Raw genomic sequence first — 24,376 nt, forward strand, 5'->3', positions numbered from 1 at the left:
TAGAAGGAGATGAGTTATACAGCTCTTGTTACGTGCACATGCAGTTCAACTCAGTGATTATGCAGAAAGTTTGAAGTTAATAACTCATCAGGGGTGATTGATAAGTTTGTGGCCTTAGGTAGAAGGTATTTTTAAGACTTTTCATTGTTTTCAATTTTAGGATTTTCACTTCCTTTTTCTTTATCTAAATTGAATAAACAAATAATTAATCCTATAGTTAAACATACATTGCGAATATGATTTCAATTTTGTAAATTTTTTGGCTTGAATAAGTTTATCTTATCAAGCCCTATAATATCTAACTTTCTTTTTCGGCCCTCTTTTATGGATCTAGCCTTTGTTTTATGGAAAACAAAAGGTATAACATGTTTTTGTGATCTATTTTTAGATAATAGTTTTATGTCCTTTGAACAGCTATCTAATAAATATAATTTACCTGAAACTCATTTTTTAGATATTTGCAAGTTAGAAATTTCTTGAATAATAAGTTTGTGTAATAAGTTTCTTGAATAATAATGTCCATCGGACATTACGGAATTTTTTTTAGCCCTGAATCCTTGTCAAAAGGGTTTAGTAGCCACCATTTATAATATGATCATGAAAATACAGCCAGAAGTATCAGGAAAAAATTAAGAAAGAATGGGAAAAAGAACTTCATTGTCTTATACCCACTGAGCAGTGGGAGAAAATTTTACAATTAGTCAATTCTTCTTCTATTTGTGCTAAACATGCCTTAATACAATTTAAGGTTGTACATAGAGCTCATATGTCTAAGGATAAACTTGCTCGATTTTATTCTTATGTTAATCCAACCTGCGACAGATGTCATTCTGAAGTTGCTTCATTGACCCACATGTTTTGGTCTTGTCCTTGTTTGCAAAATTACTGGAAAGATATTTTCGGTATTATTTCAACAGTTCTGAATATCAATTTCCAACCGCATCCTATTACTGCAATTTTCGGTTTACCAATGGCGGATAATAGTCGTTTATCCCCCTCAGCTCGACGGATGATTGCATTTGTTACATTAATGACTAGAAGACCTATTCTATTGAATTGGAAAGAAATTAATCCTCCAACTATATTTCAGTGGTTTTCTCAAACTATCTCTTGTTTGAGCTTAGAAAAAATTAGAAGTGTTGTCTTTGATCCTTCAGTTAAATTTGAAGAAACTTGGAGACCATTTATTCAACATTTTCATATGAGTTAAACTGTCTTTTCCTAAACCTCCCTTTTATTATCCTTAATTATTTGGATGGAGGTACGGAGTTATTGGCACTACTGTATATATTTGACATAATGCAATGGTCCATGTTGGTTAGTTTTTTTTCCTTTTTTTGGGTTTTTTTAAACTTTTGTTCGTAATTACTATGAGTTTGGGAGGTTATATATGGATTATCATCTATTTGAATGTTTATTTAAACTATTAACGATGTACTCTCAAACTCTGTATTCATGTTTCATTTATGTTTGTTTAAAAATTAATAAAAAAGATTTAAAAAGAAAAGAAAGAAGGTATTTTGAAACTTTCTGCATAATCACTCAAAGAGTTGAACTGTATGTGCATGTAACAAGAACTGTACAATTCCTTCTACCTTAGGCCTCGAACTTATCAATCACCCCTGTTGTGGATCCTTTCTGGAGGTCCAAGACCTGTATGCTCCACGACCGCTAGACTAAGTGTGTAAATGTAGGAGGGGACTATGTTGAAAAATAAGTGTGCTGGGTTTTCTAAAATTGACTCCTACCTTAGGCCATGAACTTATCAATCACCCCACGTATATCGTGAACAGTTGCGGACCCAGCACCAACCCCTGCAGCACACTGCTCTCCAATGATTGCCAACCAACGTGACACCCATGTATCCCAACTCTCTGCTTTCTATTAGTTAACCAGTCCTCTATCCATGCTAATATATCACCCCCAACTCTATGCATCCTTATTTTATGGATAAGTCTTTTATGCGGCACCTTATCAAATGCCTTCTGGAAATCCAAGTAAATAACGTCCATCTGTTCCTCTCTATCCACTGCACTCATTATATATTCAAAGAACTCCAGTAATTTTGTCAGAGAGGACCTGCCTTTATTGAATCCATGCTGTGTCTGCCTGATGGTTCCATTTCTTTCCAGGTGCCTTGCTATTTCTTCTTTAATGATAGTGACAAGCATTATTTCCCAACTATAGATGTTAAACTAACTTGCTTAACCTGCCTTTTGCCTACATCCCTTTTTTGAAAAGTGGCATGACGTTCGCTGTTTTCCAAGCTGCTGGGACCTGCCCAGAGTCCAGAGAATTTTGGTAAATTATCACCAAAGTCTCTGGTATAACTTTTGCCATTTTTTTTAGTACCCTGGGATGCATTTCCTCAGGACCAGAGGACTTATCTATCTTCAGGACCACAAGTTTGCTCAACACTACCTCTTTAGTGATAGTTATTGTATCAAGGTCCTCACTTCCCATCACATCCATAACATCTCTCTTTGGCATGCTCACCGTGTCCTCCACTGTGAAGACTGACACAAAATAGTGATTCAAAGCCTTGGCTATTTCCTCATTACCCAATATCAATTCCTCCTCTTTGTCCTCCAAGGGACCTACGTTCACTTTAGCCACCCTTTTCCACTTCTTATAAATATAAAAACTTCTACTATCCATTTTTATATTTTTGGTTAGTTTATTTTCATAATCTATCTACCCTTTCTTTATTGCTCACTTAGTAGTTCTCTGTTGCTTTTTCAAGTTTTCCCAATCTTCCGGTTTCCCCACTAATCTTGGGAATTTTGTGTGCACAAACTTTTAGTTTGATGCCTTCTTTTATTTCTTTAGCTATCCAAGGCTGGCTCTCCCCACCCTTACTGTCCTTGCTTTTAACTGGAATATTTTAATGCAGAATACAGGGTTAATAGCAAGATTCTTGAAGGAAACAGAGGAATCTTGGTGTCCATGTCTGTCGATCTCTCAAAGTTGCTGTGCAGTTTGATAAGGTTTTTTAGGAGTCTTATGTTGTATTGGCCATCATTAGTCAGGGGTAGAGTTCAATAGCCGTAAAGGAATATTGCAATTCTTTAAAACCCTGGTTGGGCCACACTTGGAAAATTGCATTCAGTTATTGGCGCATCATTATAGAAAGGACATAGTCATTTTAGAGAGTGTGCAGAGGAGATTTACTAGGAGGTTGCCTGGACTATAGGGCATGTCTTATGAAGATAGGTTGAGTGAGCTAGGACTTTTCTCTTTGGAGTGAAGGAGGATGGGAGGTGACTCGATAGAGATGTACAAGATAATAAGAGGCATGGATAGAGTGGATAGCCAGAGACTTTTTCCCAGAGTGGAAATGGCTAATACCAGGGGGCATAATTTTAAGGTGATTCGAGGAAAATATAAGGGGAATGTCAGAGGTAATTTCTTTATGCAGAAATTAGTGGGCGCCTGGAACACGCTGCTAGTGGTGGTGGTAGAGGTAGATATATTAGAGACAATTTAAAAAAAACTCTTGGATTGGCACATGGATTTTAGAATAATAGAGGCTATGTAGGAAGGATGGGTTAATTGATCTTAGAGCAGGTTAAAAGGTTGGCACAACATTGTGGGCCAAAGGGCCTGTACAGTGCTGTTACATTCTGTACATATTTATAATAAAGAATGCAAGAAGGACATAATGGGAGTAGCACAAGGGGCCAAACCAGTGAAGCTGCAGCATGGGCCTACCTGCGTGTTCAACAGCAAGCACTTGGTAAAGCTGAGTGGTCCCACATTCAGTGAATTAGATCATTACTCTGAATTCCTGTCGCATCATATCATGAATAGTGGTGTACAATAATTGCTGAGTGAATGATCCATCCTCCTCTTAAGAGTTGTACCATCACTGAAGCCAGATTTCTGTCATTTTGATTCACACCACATGATTATCAAACAACTGCTGAGAGCACTGTGTGCAAGACCTAGCAACATACCAGCTGTAGTACTTAAGATTTCTGTTCCAGATTTGCTTTGCCTTTGGCCACGTTATCTCAGTAGTTACATCATGGCAATGTAGATTCCATTGTTGTAACTGTGCTGGTTTTGTTTAAGCTCACAACTGAAAGAAAGGGTTTCCAGAGTGAAATGTTGCATCAGATAATGCGCTGAAACTTTAGCCTAAGATGTTAGAGCTGGCACTAAACCAGGACTTAAATCTATTTAGTTAATGTGATTACAATGAGCATTATATTATATGTAGCAGTGATTGGAGCAGAGCAAGATCAAGCTATTTGCTTAGAATGCATGTTGATAGGATCTTTCACAGTAGAAGATAAACACTTTGTAAGAAAAGTTCTTGTGTACCATAACGTAGCATACGCACTTAATTTTCAGAGTCCCTATATTTTATATCAGAGCCTTGTAGTATTTGTGAAATATGCAATTGCACAAAACATAAGTTTGCAGCAGCCCACTGATATGAAATTAAGGTCCTAAATTTGATTCTGTATTGATTTCAAGTCTGTATTTGGAAACCAAATAAGTAATAATTGTAGCTTTCATCGGGACAGGGCCTTTCACATGCTCCATTATTCTTACTTTATCCTTTAAAATTGTTCTGATCGTTGACCGACTAGTCTAACACTTTTCCAGTGACTGATGGCATTTCACCTCTTTCCAAACGCTTTATTATTTCCACTTTATTTTCAATCATGATCGCTTCCCATCAACGGAACAGAAACATGCGGGCGACGGGTCCCGACCTCTGCCGGCTCCTGAGGTCCGCTGGGTCCTAAGGACCACCGCACTGAATTTCCCAGGTCCTAAAGTCCACCACACTGAGACAGTTAAATGGCTTGCATTTGGGGTTAAAATAGCTTGGTTTGGGTATTTGATCCTCCACAATATTCCGCGTGGGAATTTGAACTGGAGGTGGCAGTGTCTTTTTTTTATGAGGTCGAGTTGCGAGCTCGACATCAACCCAGCGCCCTCGGGAGCGGTCTGTCACTGGATCGAACTTGGGAACCTCTGTTCTCGAGCCTGGCGGTGATCTCACTGTGCCACCAGCCAACTGGAACGGTTGGTGTATCTTGCTAAGAAAAATTTAAGCCAAATACTAAGTTACACACTCAACACAGTGTCAACAGCAATGACTTAAAATGGTGGACGGCATCGCGATCCGACTTAAAATGGCAGACAGCGTTTTCCTTCATTGGTTCATAAGTACGAGTTGTCCGTAAGTCTGACGTTCATAACTCGGGGCCTACCTGTATACTGAAGTAACTTGCTTTGAACAGTTTTTTAGAAAGATTCTTCTTGGGTAATGATGTCAGTTGCCTTGGCACTTTCATTTCTGAAAAATTCAGTATTAAAATAATCTAGTTCAGTTTCCTTATATTGTATGTGAACAATAATGTGAGACTATTACATTCAGGAGTGTTTATCATATATCAGAGCCTTGTAGAAGTTTGTCCATTAACATTTGAACAAGAACAAACAATGGCAGGCTTTCAGTCTCTGCCTATGATGATGTGTTTTGATTAAAAGGTTACAAAACACTATATCTGCATTTTTTTAAGGTTTTTCAATATATAGGATATAAAAGCAGTCAGCAACGTAGACGGCCTCTGGTGTTAGATTTTCATCAGTGACGACCTTAGCAAACTCAATGAATTTCTCTGCTGCTTCATGTTAAAACTTCTGCAGCCATCCTGCTGAATATTCACAATTCCCTGCATTTTTCAGTTCGTCATGTAGATCTGTGCTTTTCTCATGGTAAGCATACTATTAGGAGGCATTAAGTTCACTCCAATGCTGATGAATTGATTTCTTCAATACATGATCGAGATATTAAGTTTTTGCTTTAAGCAGTGTTTTTTCTATTTTTCTTGAAGTTTTATTCATTACATATGTGAGATCACTTCTCAGAACTGTCTGTGGTGCACAAAGACCTGCACATCGACTGGGAACCTTCCCAGTGTCTTGTGGAATTTTCCATTTGTGACATCATGTCAGCGCTAAAAAAAATCTGGATTTCAGAAGTTTTCAGATTTTGGAATTTTGGATAAAGGATACTCAATCTGTATGTGTTTCCTGATACACAATATTGATATTTGGCTTTGTTTTATATCTGGATTAGTGAATTATTGACTTTTGAATGTATGAACATTATTCTACCAAAGGTACTAAATTAAATCTAAACTATTAAGAAGTTGTGAAATACAGGCAAAGTATTTGGTTGATTCAAAGAAGAATTATAGTCTCTACTTTGGATTACTTTTTGTGGAAATTTACCTTTTCAACATATTGGTTTCATCCGAAAGTAATTTTGGATACTAAATAAAACTCTTATAGGTACTTTCTCAATTGCAGATATATGACTGAAGTTTAAAGAATATTAGTTTTGGTTTAGACAGAGTGGTGTTACTACAACCTCTCTCATAACATCAGCGAGATTGTGGATTTTAGGAAGTGGAAGTTGGTTAAACACAAACCACTGATTGGTAAGCAGTGGAAAATGTGAGCAGCTTTATGTTCCTGGACATCGACATCTTGGCTGGTTGACCTTGATGCAACACATCGATATAATCACGAAGGAGGCATGTCAGTGACTCTATTATGAGTTTGAGAAGAGTTGTCACCAGAGAATCTTGTAAATTTCTATCAATGTACTACAGAGCATTCTCAGATGGTGATGAGGGTAGGGAGTGAGATAAATTGGCTGGTTGACTGTGTTGCAACAGTAAACTTGCACTCAATATCAGCAAGGTCAAGGAATTGATTGTGAACTTCAGGAAGGGAAACATACACCAGTCCTCATTGAGAGGTGAGCAGCTTCAAGTTCCTGGGTGTCAGCATCTCAGAGGATCAATCATACTGATGCAATCATGAAGAAGGCATGCCAGCAACACTGTTATGAGTTGGAGGAGATTTGGTATGATACCAAAGATTAGAACATTTCTGCAGATGTACTATGGAGAGCATTTTGACTAGTTGCATCCCAACTGCTTTGGAGGCTCCAATGTGTAGGGTCGCAAGAGACTGCAGACAGTTGTAAACTTGGCCAGCCCCATCACGGATACAAGCTTCCCCGTCATTGAGGACATCTTCAAAAGGCCGTGCCTCAAGAAGGTGCCATCCATTGTGAAGGATCCTCACTATCTGGGAAATGGCCTCTACTCATTACTATCATCAGACAGGACATACAGGAGTTTGAACCACACTCAACTTTTTAAGAACAGCTTATTCTCCTCTGCCATTAGGTTTCTGAATGGTCTGAAAACTACATCGCTATTCCTTTTTTGCACTTTTATTGTAGTCTATAGTCGTTTTATGTCTTTGCACTGTATTAGTGTCATAAAACAACAAATTTCACAACATATGTCAATGATTATAAACCTGATTCTGGTTGCATTATCTCCTGGAATGGAGACTCCAATGCACGGGATCGCAAAAGACTGCAGAGGGTTGCCGACTCAGCTAGCTCATCATTGCCACAGCCCTGTCTACCATTGAGGGCATCTTCAAGAGGTGATGCCTCATGAAGGCAGCATACATCATTAAGGACTCTCACCACCCGGACATTTCCTCTTGCTACTACCATCAGGGAGGAGGAACAGGAGCCTGAAAATCCACACTCAATGATTCAGAAAAAAGCTTCTTCCCCTCTGCCATCAGATTTCTGAATGGTCCATGAATACTACTTCATTATTCCTTCTGCACCATTTATTCATTTTGTAATTTATAATAATTTTATCTTTGCACTATACTGCTGCTGCAAAATACCAATTTTACACCAATAAGGCAGTGATAATAAACTGAATTCTCCCTCTGAAAGTATACTTTTTCTGACAACATGTCAGTTTGAAATTGCTCATGCTAGGAATTACTTTCAAATAATGTTCAAAATAATAGGAGAATTCTCTGTAATATTGTCACTGACATAGAGCAGTAGAGTGAAATGACTAGAAGGCAGATCAGAATTGTGTTAGTTACATTTGAAATTGGTCTTAAAGACTTGGTATGTACAATTTGGCTGTGTAAGTACAAAGCTTGGTGTTCCAGCAGTTTCTTGCGTATTTTGAGTTGAGCTTTCTTTTGACATCAGCATAGTTTTTAAAGCTTAAAGTTAGGTGTTTTTAAAATAGAGCTTAGTCATTAATTAAAAATTTCACATTACTGTTGATTTTTAATATGTTAATCTTGGTAGGGAATCTGAGATTAATGATTAACAACCACTGTGATTTTTAAAATTTGTGGTAATGAGATTAAAAACCTCTACTTTTGAGGTGGAACTATGCTCCTGAGCTTCAGTATCATTACAGAAAATAATTCACATTTGAATTGAGAAATGCAGATGATTATGCGGTCTGAGTTTTCCTTTTAATTTTCTCTAGGCTTATGTGGAATTTGATGATCTAGAATGGGAAAAACGTGAATGGGTTAAAGTCTACGAGGACTTCCAGATTTTCTTGGTAGAGCACCAGCTGGTCTGGGCTAAAAGAAACAACCCCAGCCAGTCTCAGGGATCAAAGAATAAGCAGATTGAGTGGCCTGCTTTGGTAAGTTTAAATAAAATCTTTTTTTTGTTCAAGCATTGTGATACTTAGTTGAACCAAGCATAAATGTTATTCTCATATTGCTTGGAACTGTTTATTTCTCTTTTGTTTCCCTTTAATTTTCACTTTTTAGGCAGATTGAAAAATAAAACTAAAAATGCTAGAAATCATCAGCAGGTTAGGCACTTTGAAAGGTCAATATTTGATGAAGTATTAACTTTATTTTTCTCCACAGATCTGCCCAACCTGCTGAATATTTTGGCATTTTATTATCTTATTTCAGATTTCCAGCAATTGCACTCTTAATGCTTTGAAAGACCAAATATTTGTGGTTGATAGCACATAATCTTTAATGCATATTTTGTGGAAGGTTTACTGTAAAAGTTGTTTATACTGGAAGCTAGCTAGAATTGATATAGTCCATGACACTGGGAAAACAGTTTTCACTCGGAATTGTGCCACAGAATCTTTTATTTACACCTGAAAAGATGACCAGCTTTCAGTTTAATGCCCTGGCTCAGGTTAAGTCTTAAAACTCTTGAATTATGAATAATAGCCTGCAACTTTTGAATGTACCATAGTGAAAGTGCTCTTATCAAAAAAATTAGGAACATTCATTGAGAAGTAGCCAAATATCATGGACAGTGAGGCAACAGTAGGGTTTAGAGAGGGGGACATACAGGTGGCCCCCGTTTTTCGAACGTTCACTTTACGACAGCTCGTTGTTACGAAAGACCTACATTAGTACCTGTTTTCGCTAACCAAAGAGGATTTTCGCTTTTACGAAAAAAAGACACCCGCTTTATACATGTGTTTACCCCAAGAAAGACTACCATGATCGTGAAGCCTTGTGCAGGCAGTTGTGTGCGCATGTGTGTACGTGCGTAGGCATGTACGTACATATGCGTGTACATGTGTAGGTGTGTATGTACGCATGCGTGTATGTGCTGATTTTTTTCCCTCCTAATCGATTTTGGCTCGGTGTTTTCCTGATTTTGATAAGTGAAACTACACCGTACATACAATATTTCTACTTTATATAGGCTGTATGTCATTCCTGCTTTTACTATATGTTTGTGTTATTTTAGGTTTTATGGGTTATTTGGTTTGATTTGGTAGGTTATTTTTTGGGTCTGGACACGCTCAAAAATTTTCCCATATAAATTAATGGTAATTGCTTCTTCGCTTTATGCCATTTTGGCTTACAGACGGTTTCATAGGAATGCTCTACCTTCGGATAGCGGGGGAAGCCTGTATTTGCATTCTAATGTGTATAACTGTTCAGAGCTTGTACTTTTGTTAATCATAAATCATATTCTCACCTTTCCACCAGTTTTGCGCTCCTTCTTAAGAAAACAGAGTATAGCACTGAGTTAGAGACTTGAAGGCAGTAACTGTTACCTTAGCTCAGTCAAATATTTGTTCTTTTTATATAACCCTGCACAATCTGTGTTGGGAAATTACTCAGCAGTGATGGCTTCACAACTGCAGTCAATCCTATCCATGCTAAGCATACACAACTATAGTTCTGAGGCTAGTGATGAGTATGAGGATCGGAGTTCTGACTTAGTTAATTTCCTTCAGGCAGAAACACTCACAGAGCTCAAAATGGAATGTCAGTTGAGATCAATGCATCAGAGAATACATTATGACTTTCAAGTTGGCATAGTTCAGTTCTACTGAGAATTATATCTAGGAATTACAACAGTCACAAACCATAAAGCTATCAAAAATCGAAAGACAGTTTCAAAACTCTTCTTTAAAAAGAGGTGACCAATCCAAAAAATGCTTAACTGCCTAAAACTGCGGAGGAGGTCAGCGGTCGCTGTCCATGGGGGCAATGGGCCATCAGTGGTCAGAAGGTCACAGGTCAGCAGAGCAATGGTTGGAAGGCCGCAAGGCAGCAGCATGGCAGTCGCTCTTCGTAGAAGGACTGAGTTTGAGTGGCTGCCCTCCTTGGTTCTGGCATGAGGATATTTTCTGAGATTTTGAGATCTATGTGATTTTTGGACTGTAGTTTATATTGCTCTCCTTCAGTTTTTTGTGTTTTCTTTCTTGTTTCTGTTTGATGGGTTGGGGTTCCAGGTGGGTGATGTGTTGGTTTTTGTGGGAGGGACGGGTTGGGGATTTTGGGTCTGATGTTCTGGTTGGTTTTTCTGTGTGCGTGATCTGTAGATATTGTGTGTGGGAGAGGGGGTTGGGGGTTTGGTGCTGTTGGCACTGTAACATTTTGAGGGAAGAGATTTGGGAGGGGTCTGATGTTCTCACTTTTTTTGTGAGGGAGAGGGTTGGAGGTTTGGGGTTTTTGATATTTGGTTGCTGGTTTTTGGGTGGGGAATCTGTTGGTTTTTGTGTGAGGGAGGGGTTTGGGGTTTGGTGTTTCAGCTGCCGTTTTCCATGTGGGTGATCTGTTAGTTTTTTTTTGTGCGAGGGAAGGGTTGGGGGTTTGGGGGTTTTGGTGTTTGCGAGCTTTGTTTCTTTTTCCTTTTTGTGGAGGGTAAGTTGATGTCTTTTCTTTCAATGACTCACAATAAATTTGAGCCTTTGAACATGGCAATTTATAACTGCAGATCTAAGTAAATTCAGAAATGCTCAGCAGAACTTAATGTTAACGTTAATCCAGTGTTTGTTTTTAGTATACAGAAAGTTCCTTTCTGAAAAAAGGCAAAGCATGCAAATCAGTAGAAATTAGAAATTCTAGATGAGGAGTACTAACTCCTCATAGTGAAATGAGGGATTATTTTGAGATTTTGTGGTTGTTTCTCATTCTGTAGGAGAATCAAATATTTTTGTTTTCCTATACAGTACTCTAAAAAGGACAAATACAATACTTTTTCTGAAGAAAAGGACATATGATACCCACCAATAAAACAACTGTAAAATATACTTTAATTTATTTAATTTATTCTATTTAATTTTCATTATAATAAATACAAACTGCCATTTAAACCTGGGGTATTTCCAAATTATAATGCTACAGCTTCCAATCTTCAAGTCTCTTATATATGTAAATATTGAACACCTGGGTGGGATGTAGCAACAATGAGAAAAGGTGACTTAGTAAAATGAAGAATTTTAAAAATCCAACAGTGATTTTTGTCAGACGTCAAATGGATTTTAAAAATCTTCCATTAAACACATACTAGAAACTCTTATGGATTAACTGGTGCTTTTGGAAATGGGGACATGTCTTTAGAACATTGCTTTTGTCATTTGTTTCACAGTCATGTTTTCTCATTTCCTGCCACATCGTAAGTTTCCTGCTTTGTGGTAAGAAATGATCACTGCTATCCAGGCTAGATTGGAATATTTACGAAAAGATGTGTAGACGTTCAGGAACATTGATAGGGCTGATCTTTGCATTTAAGATGGAGATGTTGAAATTGGGGTGGACTTTTGAAATCAAGAGAGTTTTATGTTGGGCCAGTGGAGGAAATAGGAAATTGAGTTTTACAGAAAAATGAGAAAGAAAGAAGGCAAGGAATGGGGATCCTCGGGATGCAAAACAGGGGATGTTGGGTAGAATTTTATCAGACTCTGCAGTTCCTGGAGTAGCAACAACAGTATGGAGTTCAGAACGTATAGAGAGGAATAAATTAGAAGAACCAAAAAAAGGAGAGACAGGTTCTTTTACTATATTGTATATTTCTGGTTTAAAACTTTTAAGTGCAGAGATGAGAAGGAGATGTGAAAAAGGATTGCTTTCCAGGACAGTAAAAGCAAGAGCAGCAGATACAATAGAACATCATGTGTGAAATTTCCTTTTAATTTTATGCAATTCAGACAATAACACACTGCTGCTTTTCCAACTTCCTGGGTCTACATCCTGTAACAGACACAAAATGCTGGAGATGCAGCAGATTAGGCAGCATTTATAGAGGGAAATGGACAGTTGATGTTTTGGGCCCAGGTCCTTTCTCAGAACTGGATAGGAAGCAGGCAGAAGCCAGAGTATAAAGGCAGGGGGGTGAACTCAATCTGGCATGTAAGGTGAGTCCAGGTGAGGGGGAGGGGGAAGCGAGGATGAAAGGGAATGCTGTGAGAAGCTAGGAGGTATTAGATGGAAAAGGAAAAGGGCTGAAGAAGAAGAAAGAGGGCAGTAGACTATGGAAGAAAGGGAAGGTGGTGGAGCACCAGAAGAAGGTGATGAGCAGGTCATGAGGGCAAGGAAGGGGAAAGGGTAAGGAGGCCACAGGTATCAGGGAAAACAAAGAAGGGAGAAAGGAAAACAGGAGAGTGATTGCCAGAATTTAGAGAAATAGATGTTAGGTTAGAGACTTCCAAGATGGAGGATGAGGTGTTAACTCCTCCAATGTGTGGCATTAGGGAGGACTGTGGGCAAACTTGTCAGTGTGGAAATGGGAATGGAATTAAAATGGGTGGTTGCTGAGAAATCCTGACTGCTGTGGCAAATGGAGTAAAGGTGCTTGATGAAGCTGACTCCCAATCTAATTACCTAGACTTGTGCTCCTCCCCTCCCTCTTTATTGTGGCTTTTGCTCTCTTCCATTCGAGTCCTGTTGAAGGGTCTCAGCCCAAAACATTTCTCTCCATAGATGCTGCCTGACCTGAGTTCCTCCAGAATTTTGGGTGTGTTGCTCAAGATTTCCAGTTATCTCCAGTCACTCTTGTTTCTAAATTCTATGACTCCTCACTCAATAACATTTAACTGCAGTAGTCCAGAAGAATGGCCAAGAAGTAGGGAAACCACATTACAAACTCACAGTTGCCCACAGAATGGAATTTAGGAGATACGTTTCCTCCCACCATCAAGAAACCCCCATTCTGTTCTCTCAGTGTCTTACCTTTTCTGATGTTTATACTTTTTAATTCAGTGCTTCTGAAGTGAATTCCTTTTTCATTAGATGTAGTTTCCTCTCTACCATAGACAACAGGGCTCTAAATTGTGTCTGCTGTACTTTCCATATTTTTGCTCTCATCCACTTGTCCCCATCTTCCACCCTACCAGTCTCCACATTTGATGGATCATCCCCGGTAACTTTTGCCACTTTCAATGAGATGTCACAACCGGAGATATTTTTCCCTTTCCTTTCAACATTTCAGTAGGACTTTTCCTTCACAAATTTTTGATTCCTCCTTTCATTCCTCTTTGTTCAGTTCTTTCACTTTCAGCTGAGGAACACATAAATATGAAGCATATGGCAGTAATAGTGGGAAGGATCTGTTAAGGATGTAAACAATAGAGCGATGCTCTGAAAGAAAATTTAGGAAGGCAAAAAGGGGTCGTGAAATATTTCTGGTAGACAGGATTAAGGTAAAGGGCAGATCTTATCTGACCAATCTGATTAAATTTTTTGAAGAGGTAACAAAGATGAGGGCCATGCAGTAGATGTGGTTTGCACAGAGGATCTGAGGCAAGTTGATAAATTAGGTATAAAATTAGCTTGGCAGTAAGATATATACAGTGATGATAGAGAAATCACAAACAAGAGAAATCTGCAGATCCTGGAAATCCGAGCAACATACAAAATACTGGAGGAACTCAGCAGGCCAACAGTGATGATAGAGCATTGATTTGGTGATTGGATGCCATTTACTAGTGGTGTCCATTTAGGACTAGGACTCTTTCTGTTTGTTATATATACATAAATTATTTAAATGTTGATGTTAGTAAGTTGAATATTAGTGGAGCTGTTCACCATGTTTAGGTTAGTTGTAGTTTATATAGTTGTAGCCCTACAGGATGATGTAGATGTGTTGGTGAAATGCAAAGTGAGTATTTGTTCTGCTGAAGAGCTCCATTCAGTCTATAAGGGTGACTTTGAACTTCTGAGTACTTGTCACTTTAATTTTGTATTGTGCTCTGGTATATCTACCTTTAACCTCTTACAATTCTTTCAGTGAAGCCTGAAATCATTTTAAGGAACTACGTCATAATGTGTCTGGGCTGGTTATAGTTCTTAGGTCACCACAGTTCAACAAATTCAGACAGCCTGTCTATTCAGATTTTGTGTCTCAATTGATGTTGATGAAATGTCATCAAATTGTAACATTAACTTAGTTTTCCACTCTCCATAGATGTGGCTGAGCTTTTGAGTATTTCTAGTATTCTCTTTTATTTTAGATTTCACGCAATAGTTTCTGGCTTTTAAAATTTTTTTTCTACGTTCCATTTGCAGTTTCTTAAGGCAAGCTATGATTCACTTATCTTCACTGCCTTCTTTCAGTTGACATCAACACCATCTGTGTTAATTAATCTCTCTTGATCTGCATCCACTCACCAGTATTCCCTTGTGTTTTGTACCCCTTTCCCAACTCTGCAGCCTGTATCATATTAGTTTAAAAAAAAACTTTTCCTCGTTCTTTCTGAACTGTTCAGTTTGAAATGTTCAGTTTTTCTACATTTATTGCTTAACTTGCTGAGAATTTCCAAAATTTTCTGTTTCTATTTCAAACTCTTAGCATTTGCAATCTATGGTTTTCAATTACCACTCATGAATAAGTAATTGATGATGGCCTTGCCATCAATCCACGTATTGTAAATAATAAGTATGTTGTTTAGGCAAATGTCAAAAACTGAATCAGGAATGTTTGCCTTGGGGGGTGGGGGGAGAATACGATGGAAACTTCACTTTTCAGATGGCCAAGATGTTAGGTTCTGATGAACTATCTTCAAATTCTCATGCACATAAAATGCAGCCAGTGGGAGGTGTTAATTCTATTCTCAACTATCAAAACATGATGGAAGGTATTGTTGACAGTACCATCAAACATAATTTGCATGTTAATTTGTTTGCTGATATTCTCAAAGTTTCATCATGGCTACTGATATTCAGACATTGTAGTTTTTATTTGAGTATGGATTAAAAAGGTGAATTTCAGCAATAGGGTCACAGCCCTTGACAGTAAGGCAGTATGTATCACATGTTGTATCAGAGAGCTCCGGTGAAACAATTATGTAAACAAAAGAGTAAACTAATCTCATGTAAAATTGTTCCCTGCATATAAAGGAAGAGGGTTGTGCAATCATACATGTAGGTTGTTAGGTTCATTGGCCATTATAAATTGCCCCTAGTGTAGATGAATGATAGAATCTGGCCTGTGAGGAGTAGGTGGCCATTTGGAGGGAATAAAATAGGTTAGTGGAGGATTAGTACAAACACATGGTTGATCTTTAACAAGGCCTTGATGCTGAAGGGCTTGTTTCCATGCTGTATCTTTATGATCATGTTAATGCAGGATTTCCTCAAGCAGTGTCCTTGACTTAAACATCTTTAGCTGTTTCATCAAATCTACATTCCACAATAAGGTCAGAAGTGCAATGTGTGCAATGCTGAATTCCTTTCTCCAGAAGAAATTGAGACCTAGATAGGTTCAAGCATAGGCCATCAAATGACACTCAAGATTTGCAACATACTAATGGCAAATGGCCATTTTCAGCAAGTAATTTTAACCATCTAACTTTGTGACATTCATTGCCATTGCAATTGCTGAAACTGTCACTACCATTGCCCTTGGTTAATTCCTGAGCAGAAAGTTAATTAATGTAACAACATGTATACAACAGTTACAAGAAAAGGCCAGAGGAGGGTGTCCTACATGCTGTGAGTGATTCATCTTTTGATGTACAAAGATTTTCATCAACTTGAGTCACGTCAGAAATGTGATAAGAGTAGTTTCTGTTTGGTCTTGACACCTACATTTCCAACAACAGTTATGAGGCTTCACGCCATCTAGAACAAATCCATTCTTGATTAGTGCAAAATGTGCTGCACTTGCTTGTTCAGATTATTCTTACAGTTCTTCTGAAACTTGAACTTTCTGTAATAAAAAGGCAAGCAGGTGGAATGGTACCTGTATACTGTCTTGATTTGGGGATGTTCAATTGCATGAGGAAGTTTATAAACCCTTTGCAATTACCTGGTTTTCTCCATTAATTACTCATAAAATGTGATCCGACCTTCATCTAAGTCATAATAATAGACAAGTACAATCTGCCTAAACTAATAACGCACAAACAATTGTACTTCTCGTCATTACTGAGTACACCATTTAAACATCATAGTCTAGGTTCAAAAAAGTATGTGAACTGTGGGTTAATGCCTTTTACAAAGGTTATTTGGAGTCAGGTGTTCCAATCAGTGAGATAAAATTGGAGGTGTGGGTTGTCAAGGTACCCCTACCCTATAGAAAAGACACCCAAAGTCAGGTTACTGACAGACTCTGTTCTTCTCAAGAAAGATCTGCTTCTATGCTTCATGTGTCGATCAAAACAACTTTCAGAGGACCTTGGAAAAATTGTAGAGATGTATCAATTTGGACAAGGCTACAAGAGCATTTCTAAAGACCTGAGTGTTCATCAGTCCACAGTAAGAGAAATCGTCTACAAATGGAGGAAATTCAATACTGTTGCTACTCTCCCTTGGAATGGGCATCCTGCAAAGATCATACCAAGAGCATAATGTACAATGCTGAAGGAAGTGAAAAAGAGCCCAAAAGTAAGAGCAAAAAAACCTGCAGAAATCTCTAGAACTTGCTGAAGTCTCTGTTCATGTGTCCACTATAAGAAAAACACTGAACAAGAATGGTGTTCATGGAAGGACATACTAGAGAAACTACTGCTCTCCAAAAAAAAATGCAGCACGTCTGAAGTTTGCAAAAGACCACCTGGATGTTCCACAATGCTTCTGGGACAATAATCTGTGGATAGATGAGATAAAAGTTGAACTTTTTGGCAGAAATGCACACTGCTATGTTTGGAGGAAAAAGGGCACTGCACACCAACACCAAAACCTCATAACAGCTATGAAGCATGGTGGAAGGAACATCATGGTTTGGGGCTACTTTGCTGCCTCAGGGCCTAGACAGCCTGCAGTCATTGAGGGAATAATGAATTCAAACTTGTATCAAGACATTTTACAGGAGAATATCAGGGTAGCAGTCTGTCACCTGAAGCTTAATAGAAGTTGGATGATGAAATAAGATAATGATCTGAAAGATGAGTAAATCAACAACAGAATGGTTTAAAAAGGAGAAAATTTGTGTTTTGGAATGGTCAGGTCAGAGTCCAGACCTTAACCCAATTGAGATGCTGTGGCATGACCTGAAAGAGGGCTGTTTATTCAAGGTATCCCAGAAATACTATTGAAATGAAACAGTTTTGTATGGAAGAATGGTCTAAAATTCCCTGTTGCTGTTGTGCAAGTTGGATCAGCAGCTACAGGAAATATCTTGTGTAGGTTATTGCTGCTAAAGGAGCTTCTGCCAGTTATTAAATACAAGGGTTCACATACTTTTCCAGCCTGGATTGTGAATGATTAAGCAATGTGTTCAATAAAGAACATGAAAAGTACTATTGTTTGTGTGCTATTGGTTTAAGCAGATTATATTTGTTTATTATTGTGTCTTGATTGAAGATTAGACCATATTTTATGAGTAATTAATGCAGAAACAAGAACATAAGAAATAGGTGCAGGAGTAGGCCATGTGGCCCATCGAGCCTGCCCCACCATTCAATAAGGTCATGGCTGATCTGTTCGTATACTCAGCTCCATCTACCTGCCTTTTCCCTATAACCCTTAATTCCCCTACTATGTAAAAAAAAAAACAGGTAATTGCAAAGGATTCACAAAATTTTCCTTGCAACTGTATATTCTTTCATATTTGGGCCTAAATCTTGGCATTCCTTGGCCAATAACAGTGAGAAAGTACCATTGGCAGACGTATTGGTTCCAAAACATAGCTCATCCTCATTTTGTGAAGAGCAATTAAGGATTAGCAATAAATTCAACCTTTTTTGTAATGCCAACTTACTGCAAATAAGAACATTAAACCTGGCTTGTAGTATTTTTCGCTAAATTAGCAATCCCAGTATCTGGACAAACCATCCTTGATATTAAATAACTCGCATGACATACATCCTAAAATAAGAAGGGTATCATATGAGAGGGATTGAAAGATTGGAGGTTTCAGGATAAGCAACAAGACCTGTTTTCACACCAGAGAGCATTCAGTAAACATATTTAGGCACCTTAATTGTTATAGCTAGTTTTAAAAGCTTGCTGTGACTCTCAGGTTTAAAATATAATTTGCATTCTGAAGAGGTAGAAATTGATGTCTGATTGATTCCAATAAGCTTTACACCTGCTCTTCAGTCTGGTTGTTGAGTTCTATTTCAGGTTTCAATGGCCTGATTACCATCCCTCTATCCAAGTTTAAAAATACTTTTTGTCTAGGTATCTCCAAATTAGACATTTTATCAACCCTTTAATACCAAACTTTCCTGAGGTACCAGTTAAAAATGTTGTGGATTTGTTTCTTCGTATGAATCCATTGGGTAAAGGTTTAATTTCTACTATTCAAGATATGTTAACGATGTTGAAGCAAGCCCCCTTTTAAAACTGCCTGGGAGCATGATTTAAATTTTCCTTTGTCTAACAAGGTTTGGGATTCAATTCTCGTCAGTTAATTCAGCTTCTCTATGTGCTTGCCACTGCCTTTTACAGTTCAAGGTGGTACACAGGGCTCATGTGTCTATAACTAAATTGTCGCGGTTCTATCATGATATTAGTCCCTGTCGTGATAAGTGTAAAGGGGGCGTGGCCTCTCTTATTCACATGTGTTGGGCTTGTCCTAGCTTGAAGAAATTCTGGAGTGACGTCTTTTAAACTTTATCTCACATACTTAGTTGCTATTTGGAACCTAACCCTCTGATTGCTCTTTTCGGTACTTCGGGAGAAGCTGACATGCATCTGACTCCGACTAAGCGTCACACATTGTCTTTCGCCTCTCTTTTGGCCAGACTTGTAGTTGATACATTGATGTATTCCATATTTTGAAAGCTAAGAGCATCAAGGTGATTACAGATCTTGAAATCCTCACAGCAACAAATTAATCGTTTTGTAGCAGATTTATGTTTGAGCCATTTCATTTGTCATTTGCAAGATGGATATACTAATTAAACTTCACTTGTAGATTTTAAGTTGTTTCCCCTTAGTTCATGGCCTCCACCTTGAGAATGGATTGATCAGAAAGCATTATTAAAGAACAATGAAGCAAATTCTTTACTTGGTAAAGGCACCTTTAAATGCTATTCAAATATTTGTTCAAGTGAATAAGTTCTTCCAGTATCACTGAGTTACATGGTCATACAAACTTGGAATGTACTATATAGATTTTTATTTAGTCAGTTGGACTCTGGTCTCCTAGACGGAAAGGAAAAAATAATTCTTGTTCCAACATTCATTGCTGAAAAATGCCTTGTCAGATAGAATGGGGGTATTCAGACACAAGCATCCTTCAGTCTTGGAAGTTTGGAGTAGGGGCTTTGTGTGTGTATATGTGAAAGACTTAATGATCTACAATAGAGGAAGAAATGTTTTGGTGAGCTGGATGAAAAGAACTGGAGAGAGAATTTGTTATTTTTTCTTAGGTGAAATTGCATTGATGAATTATTGATTGAATAGTTGTTTGGTTTATATTTGATGGAAGAAATCTGCAGTCTGACATTGAGTGAAGACAGGAGTGCAGAGATATGAAAATAGATGCATTTGCATCTCTTATACAGTTGTCCTAAATAGTTTCTGAAGAGTAATAAAGGGTGTGCTTGAGTGGGTATATGAACAGAAATTGGCTTTTGTGTGCTACAGGATAGAACATTGCTCCGGGAGTAGAACCTCAGTGTGATTTGCATCACATTGAATAATACTGTCAGAAAATGGAAGACTGTGTAATTTACAAGATATGGAGCTTATTATTAACCCAGCTCAAGTACTATTTATTCCAATATTTCTGCCAATTCCAAAATAAACCACAAAAGACAAAAGTTCCCAAACAAAATGAGATTATGCATTCATATCAAGAAATAGTGTCTTGATTTCAAATGATAGTGATTTATTATGAAGAGAGATTTCATTTTATTTGTTTTCAACTTAAAAAGTAGTGTGTTGTGGAAAGATTATCAATCTGACAGGTCACAACATCATTCCTCAGCTATGATTAGCTACAGGGAGCTAGTTATCCTTGAGTTGCAGGAGGCAGGTACCTGGGTGACTGTCAGGAGAGGGAAATGGAATAGGCAGAGAGTTCAGAGTATCCCTGTGACTATTCCCCTCAGTAGTAAGTTTGGATGCTGTCATGGGGGCTATGCTTTAGCAGGGGGAAGTTACAGCGATCGGGTCTCTGGCATTGTGTCTGTCGTAGAAGGAAAAAGGGGAGAAGTGGAATGCAATAATGATAGGGGATTCCATAGTTGGAGGAGCATACAAGAGATTATGTGGACACGAAAGAGACATCTGGATGGTTTGTTGCTTTCAGGTGCCAGGGTCAGTGATGTCTCACTAAAGAGGGAGAGTGAGCAGCCGTAAGTCGTGGTACATGTTGGTACCAATGAATAGGTAGGAAAAGCAAGGAGGTCCGGAAGAGAGAGTATAAGGAGTTATGTAGAAATCTGAAAAGCAGACCTAAAGGGTAGTAATCTCTGGATTACTACCTAGGCCACACATGAGTGAGAGTAGGAATGAAAGTGTGGTTGAGGAGTTGGTGCAGGGGACAGGGTTTCAGATTTCTGGATCATTGGGATTTCTTCTAGGGATGGTATGATCTCATTTTTAAAAAATGGGACGGGTTACACCTGAACCCAAGGCAAACCAATATCCTGCCAATGCAAAAATGCCATTCCCTATTCCCAGTTCCTCCGTCTCTGCCGCATCTGCTCCCAGGATGAGGCTTTCTGTTCCAGGACTTCTCAAATGTCCTCTTTCTTTCAGGATCGTGGTTTCCCTTCTGGCGTCATCAAAGATGCCCTCACCCGCATCTCCTCCACTTCCCGCACTTCAGCCCTTAACCCATCCTCCTGTCTCCACAACAGGGACAGGGTTCCCCTTGTCCTCACCTACCACCCCACCAGCCTCCGGATCCAACACATTATCCTCCGCAACTTCCGCCACCTTCAACAGGACCCCACCACCAAGCACATCTTTCCCTCCCTACCCCTCTCAGCTTTTCGCAGGGATCGTTCCCTCCACGACTACCTGGTCCACACGTCCCTCCCCACAGAACTCCCACCTGGCACTTATCCCTGCAAGCGCAAATGCTACACCTGTTCCCACACCTCCCCCCTTACCACCATTCCGGGCCCCAGTCAGTCCTTCCAGGCGAGGCAACACTTCACCTGCAAGTCTGCTGGAGTCATCTATTGCATCCGGTGCGGCCTCCTCTACATCGGCGAGACCCGACGCAGATTGGGGGACCGCTTCGTCGAGCACCTACGCTCCGTCCGTCACAATAGACAGGACCTCCTGGTTGCCACCCACATCAACGCTGCCTCTCATTCTCATCTAGATATGTTCATACATGGCCTCCTCTACTGCCATGATGAGGTCAAACTCAGGTTGGAGGAGCAACACCTCATCTACCGTCTGGGTAGCCTCCAGCCTAGTGGTATGAACATTGAATTCTCCAATTTCCGGTAATTCCCTCCCCCTCCCCCTATCCCAGGTCCCTCTCTGCCTCTCTCCCCTTTCAACTTTCTGCTTCTTTATCTCTACAGTTCTTTCATGCTTATCCCCTCCCCTCCCCCCTTTATCTTTCCTCTGATTGGTTTTCCACCTGGCGCCGCTAGGCCCTACCCCCTCCCCTATCTCTGTTACTGGGCTTCGGCCCTCTCTCCCCCCCCCCCCCCCCCCCCATTCCTGATTAAGGGTCTCGGCCCAAAACGTTGGCTACTCTTTTCTCATGGATGCTGCCTGGCCTGCTGAGTTCTTCCAGCGTTGTGTACGTATTCTCTAAACCAATATCCTTTCAGGTAGGTTTGTGAGAGCTGTTGGGGAGAGTTTAAACAAATTTTGCAGGGGGGCGGGAACTGGAGTGATAGGGCTGAGAATACAGCAGTTGGTATACAAGTACATGCAGTGTGTAGGGAGACTGTGAGAAAGGGTAAGTTGAATTTTAACATGGGAGAAAAATTGCAAAGGGCGATGAGTATGGGACTGAAAGTGTTATACTTGAATGTACACAGTTTATGGAATAAGGTAAATCTTTTAGCTCAGTTAGAGATTGGCAGGTATGACATGGATGTCAATGAGTCGTTGTTGAAAGAAGATAATAGTTGGGAGCTTAACATGCAGGGATATACTTTATATGGAAAGAAAAGGCAGTTTGGCAGAGGGTGGGTAGCTCTGTTGGTAAAAATGAAATCAAATGCTTATAAGAGGTGGCATAGGATTGGAAGATGTAGAATCCTTGTGGATAGTGTAAAGAAACTGCTAGGTTAAAAAGACCCTAATGGGTGTTATATACAGGCCTCTGAACAGTAGTCAATATGTGGGCTATAAATTACAGTGGGAGTTAGAAAAGGCATGTACTAAGGGCAATGTTACGAAAATAATGGGAGATTTCAATATGCAAGTAGATTGGGAAAATCAGGTTGGTGTTGGATCCCAAGAGAAGAGATATGCCTATGAGATGGCTTTTTAGAACTGCTTGTGTTTGATCTGGTTAGGGGAAAGCTAATTCTGGATTTGATGTTGTGTTATATACTGGATTTTATTGTGGAGCTTAAGGTAAAGGAACCATTAGGAGACAGTGATCATAATATAATAGAATTCAACCTGCGGTTCGAGAGGGAGAAGCTAAAGTCAGATATATGAGTATTACAGTAAAGGGAATTACAGAGGCATGCTGGGGAGCTGATTGGAAGGGGACACTGGCAGAGATGATAGCGGACAGTAAAGGCTGGACTTTCTGGAAGTAATTCTGAAGGTGCAGGATGGATACATCACAAAGATGAAGAAGTATTCTAAAGGAAGGATGACACAACCATGGCTGACCCAAGGGAAGTCAAAGACAGCCTAAAAGCGAAAGAGATGGCATGTAATATAGCAAAAATTAGAAGTTAGAGGATTGGGAAGCCTTTCAAAAACTAACAGAAGTTTAACTAGAAGCGCCATAAGGAGAGAAAAGATGAAATACGAAGGTAAACTAGGCAATAATATAAAAGTGAATACCAAAAGTTTTCTTAGATATATAAAGAGCAACAGAGAGGTGAGAGTGGATATTGGACTGCTGGAAAATGACACTAGTGAGGTAGTAATGGGGGACAAAGAAATGGCAGACAAACTTATTAAGTATTTTGCGTCAATCTTCTTTGTGGAAGAAACAAGCAGTATACCAGAAATTCAAAAGTGTTGGGGTAGGACAGAAGTGAGTGAAGTTGCTGTTACTAAGGAGAAGATGCTTGGGAAGCTAGTAAGTCTGAAGATAGATTAGTCACTGGACCATGGTACTGAAGGAAGTAGCTGAGGAAATTATGGAGATGTCAGTAATGACCTTTCAAGAATCACTAGGTACTGGAATGGTTCTGGAGGACTGGAAACTTGCAAATGCCACTCCACTCTTTTAAGAAGGGAAGGAGGCAGAAGAAAATAAATTATAGGCCAGTTAGCTTGACTTCGTTGGTTGGGAAGATACTGGAGTTTATTATTAAGGATGAAGTTTCGGTGTACTTGGAGGCACATGATAAAGTAAGCAGAAGTCAGCATGGTTTTCTTAAGGGGCAGTCTTGCTTGACAAATCTGTTCAAATTCTTTAGAAGTAGGGTAGATAAAGGAGTTTCAGTGGATGTTGTACATTTGGATTTTCAGAAGGCCTTTGACAAGGTGCTGCACATGAGGCTGCTAAACAAGGTAAGAGGCCATAGTATTTGAGGGGAAAATACTAGCATGTATAGAAGATTGGGTGATTGGCAGGAGGCAAAGAGTGGAAATAAAGGGGGCATTTTCTGTTTGGCTGCTGGTGACTAGTGATGTTCCAAGGGGTCAGTGTTGGGACCACTTCTTTTCATGTTATACCTCAATGATTTGGATGACAGAATTTAAGGCTTTATCACCGAGTTTATAG

The 24,376-nt window shown here is 39.2% G+C and overlaps 1 protein-coding gene across 2 annotated transcripts in view; it reads left to right on the top strand.

Moving 5' to 3' along the window:
- jmjd1cb (jumonji domain containing 1Cb) overlaps positions 1 to 24,376 on the top strand; it is a 178,832-nt gene that overhangs the window by 28,892 nt on the left and 125,564 nt on the right. For both annotated transcript variants that reach the window (XM_073027229.1, XM_073027230.1), the window contains exon 2: positions 8,358 to 8,522. In XM_073027229.1, the coding sequence (XP_072883330.1) occupies positions 8,358 to 8,522 (165 nt within the window). The remainder of the gene's footprint in view (positions 1 to 8,357; positions 8,523 to 24,376) is intronic.

The sequence above is a fragment of the Hemitrygon akajei genome, chromosome 23 (assembly GCF_048418815.1).
Source record: "Hemitrygon akajei chromosome 23, sHemAka1.3, whole genome shotgun sequence".
In the NCBI taxonomy this organism is placed as follows: Eukaryota; Metazoa; Chordata; class Chondrichthyes; order Myliobatiformes; family Dasyatidae; genus Hemitrygon; species Hemitrygon akajei.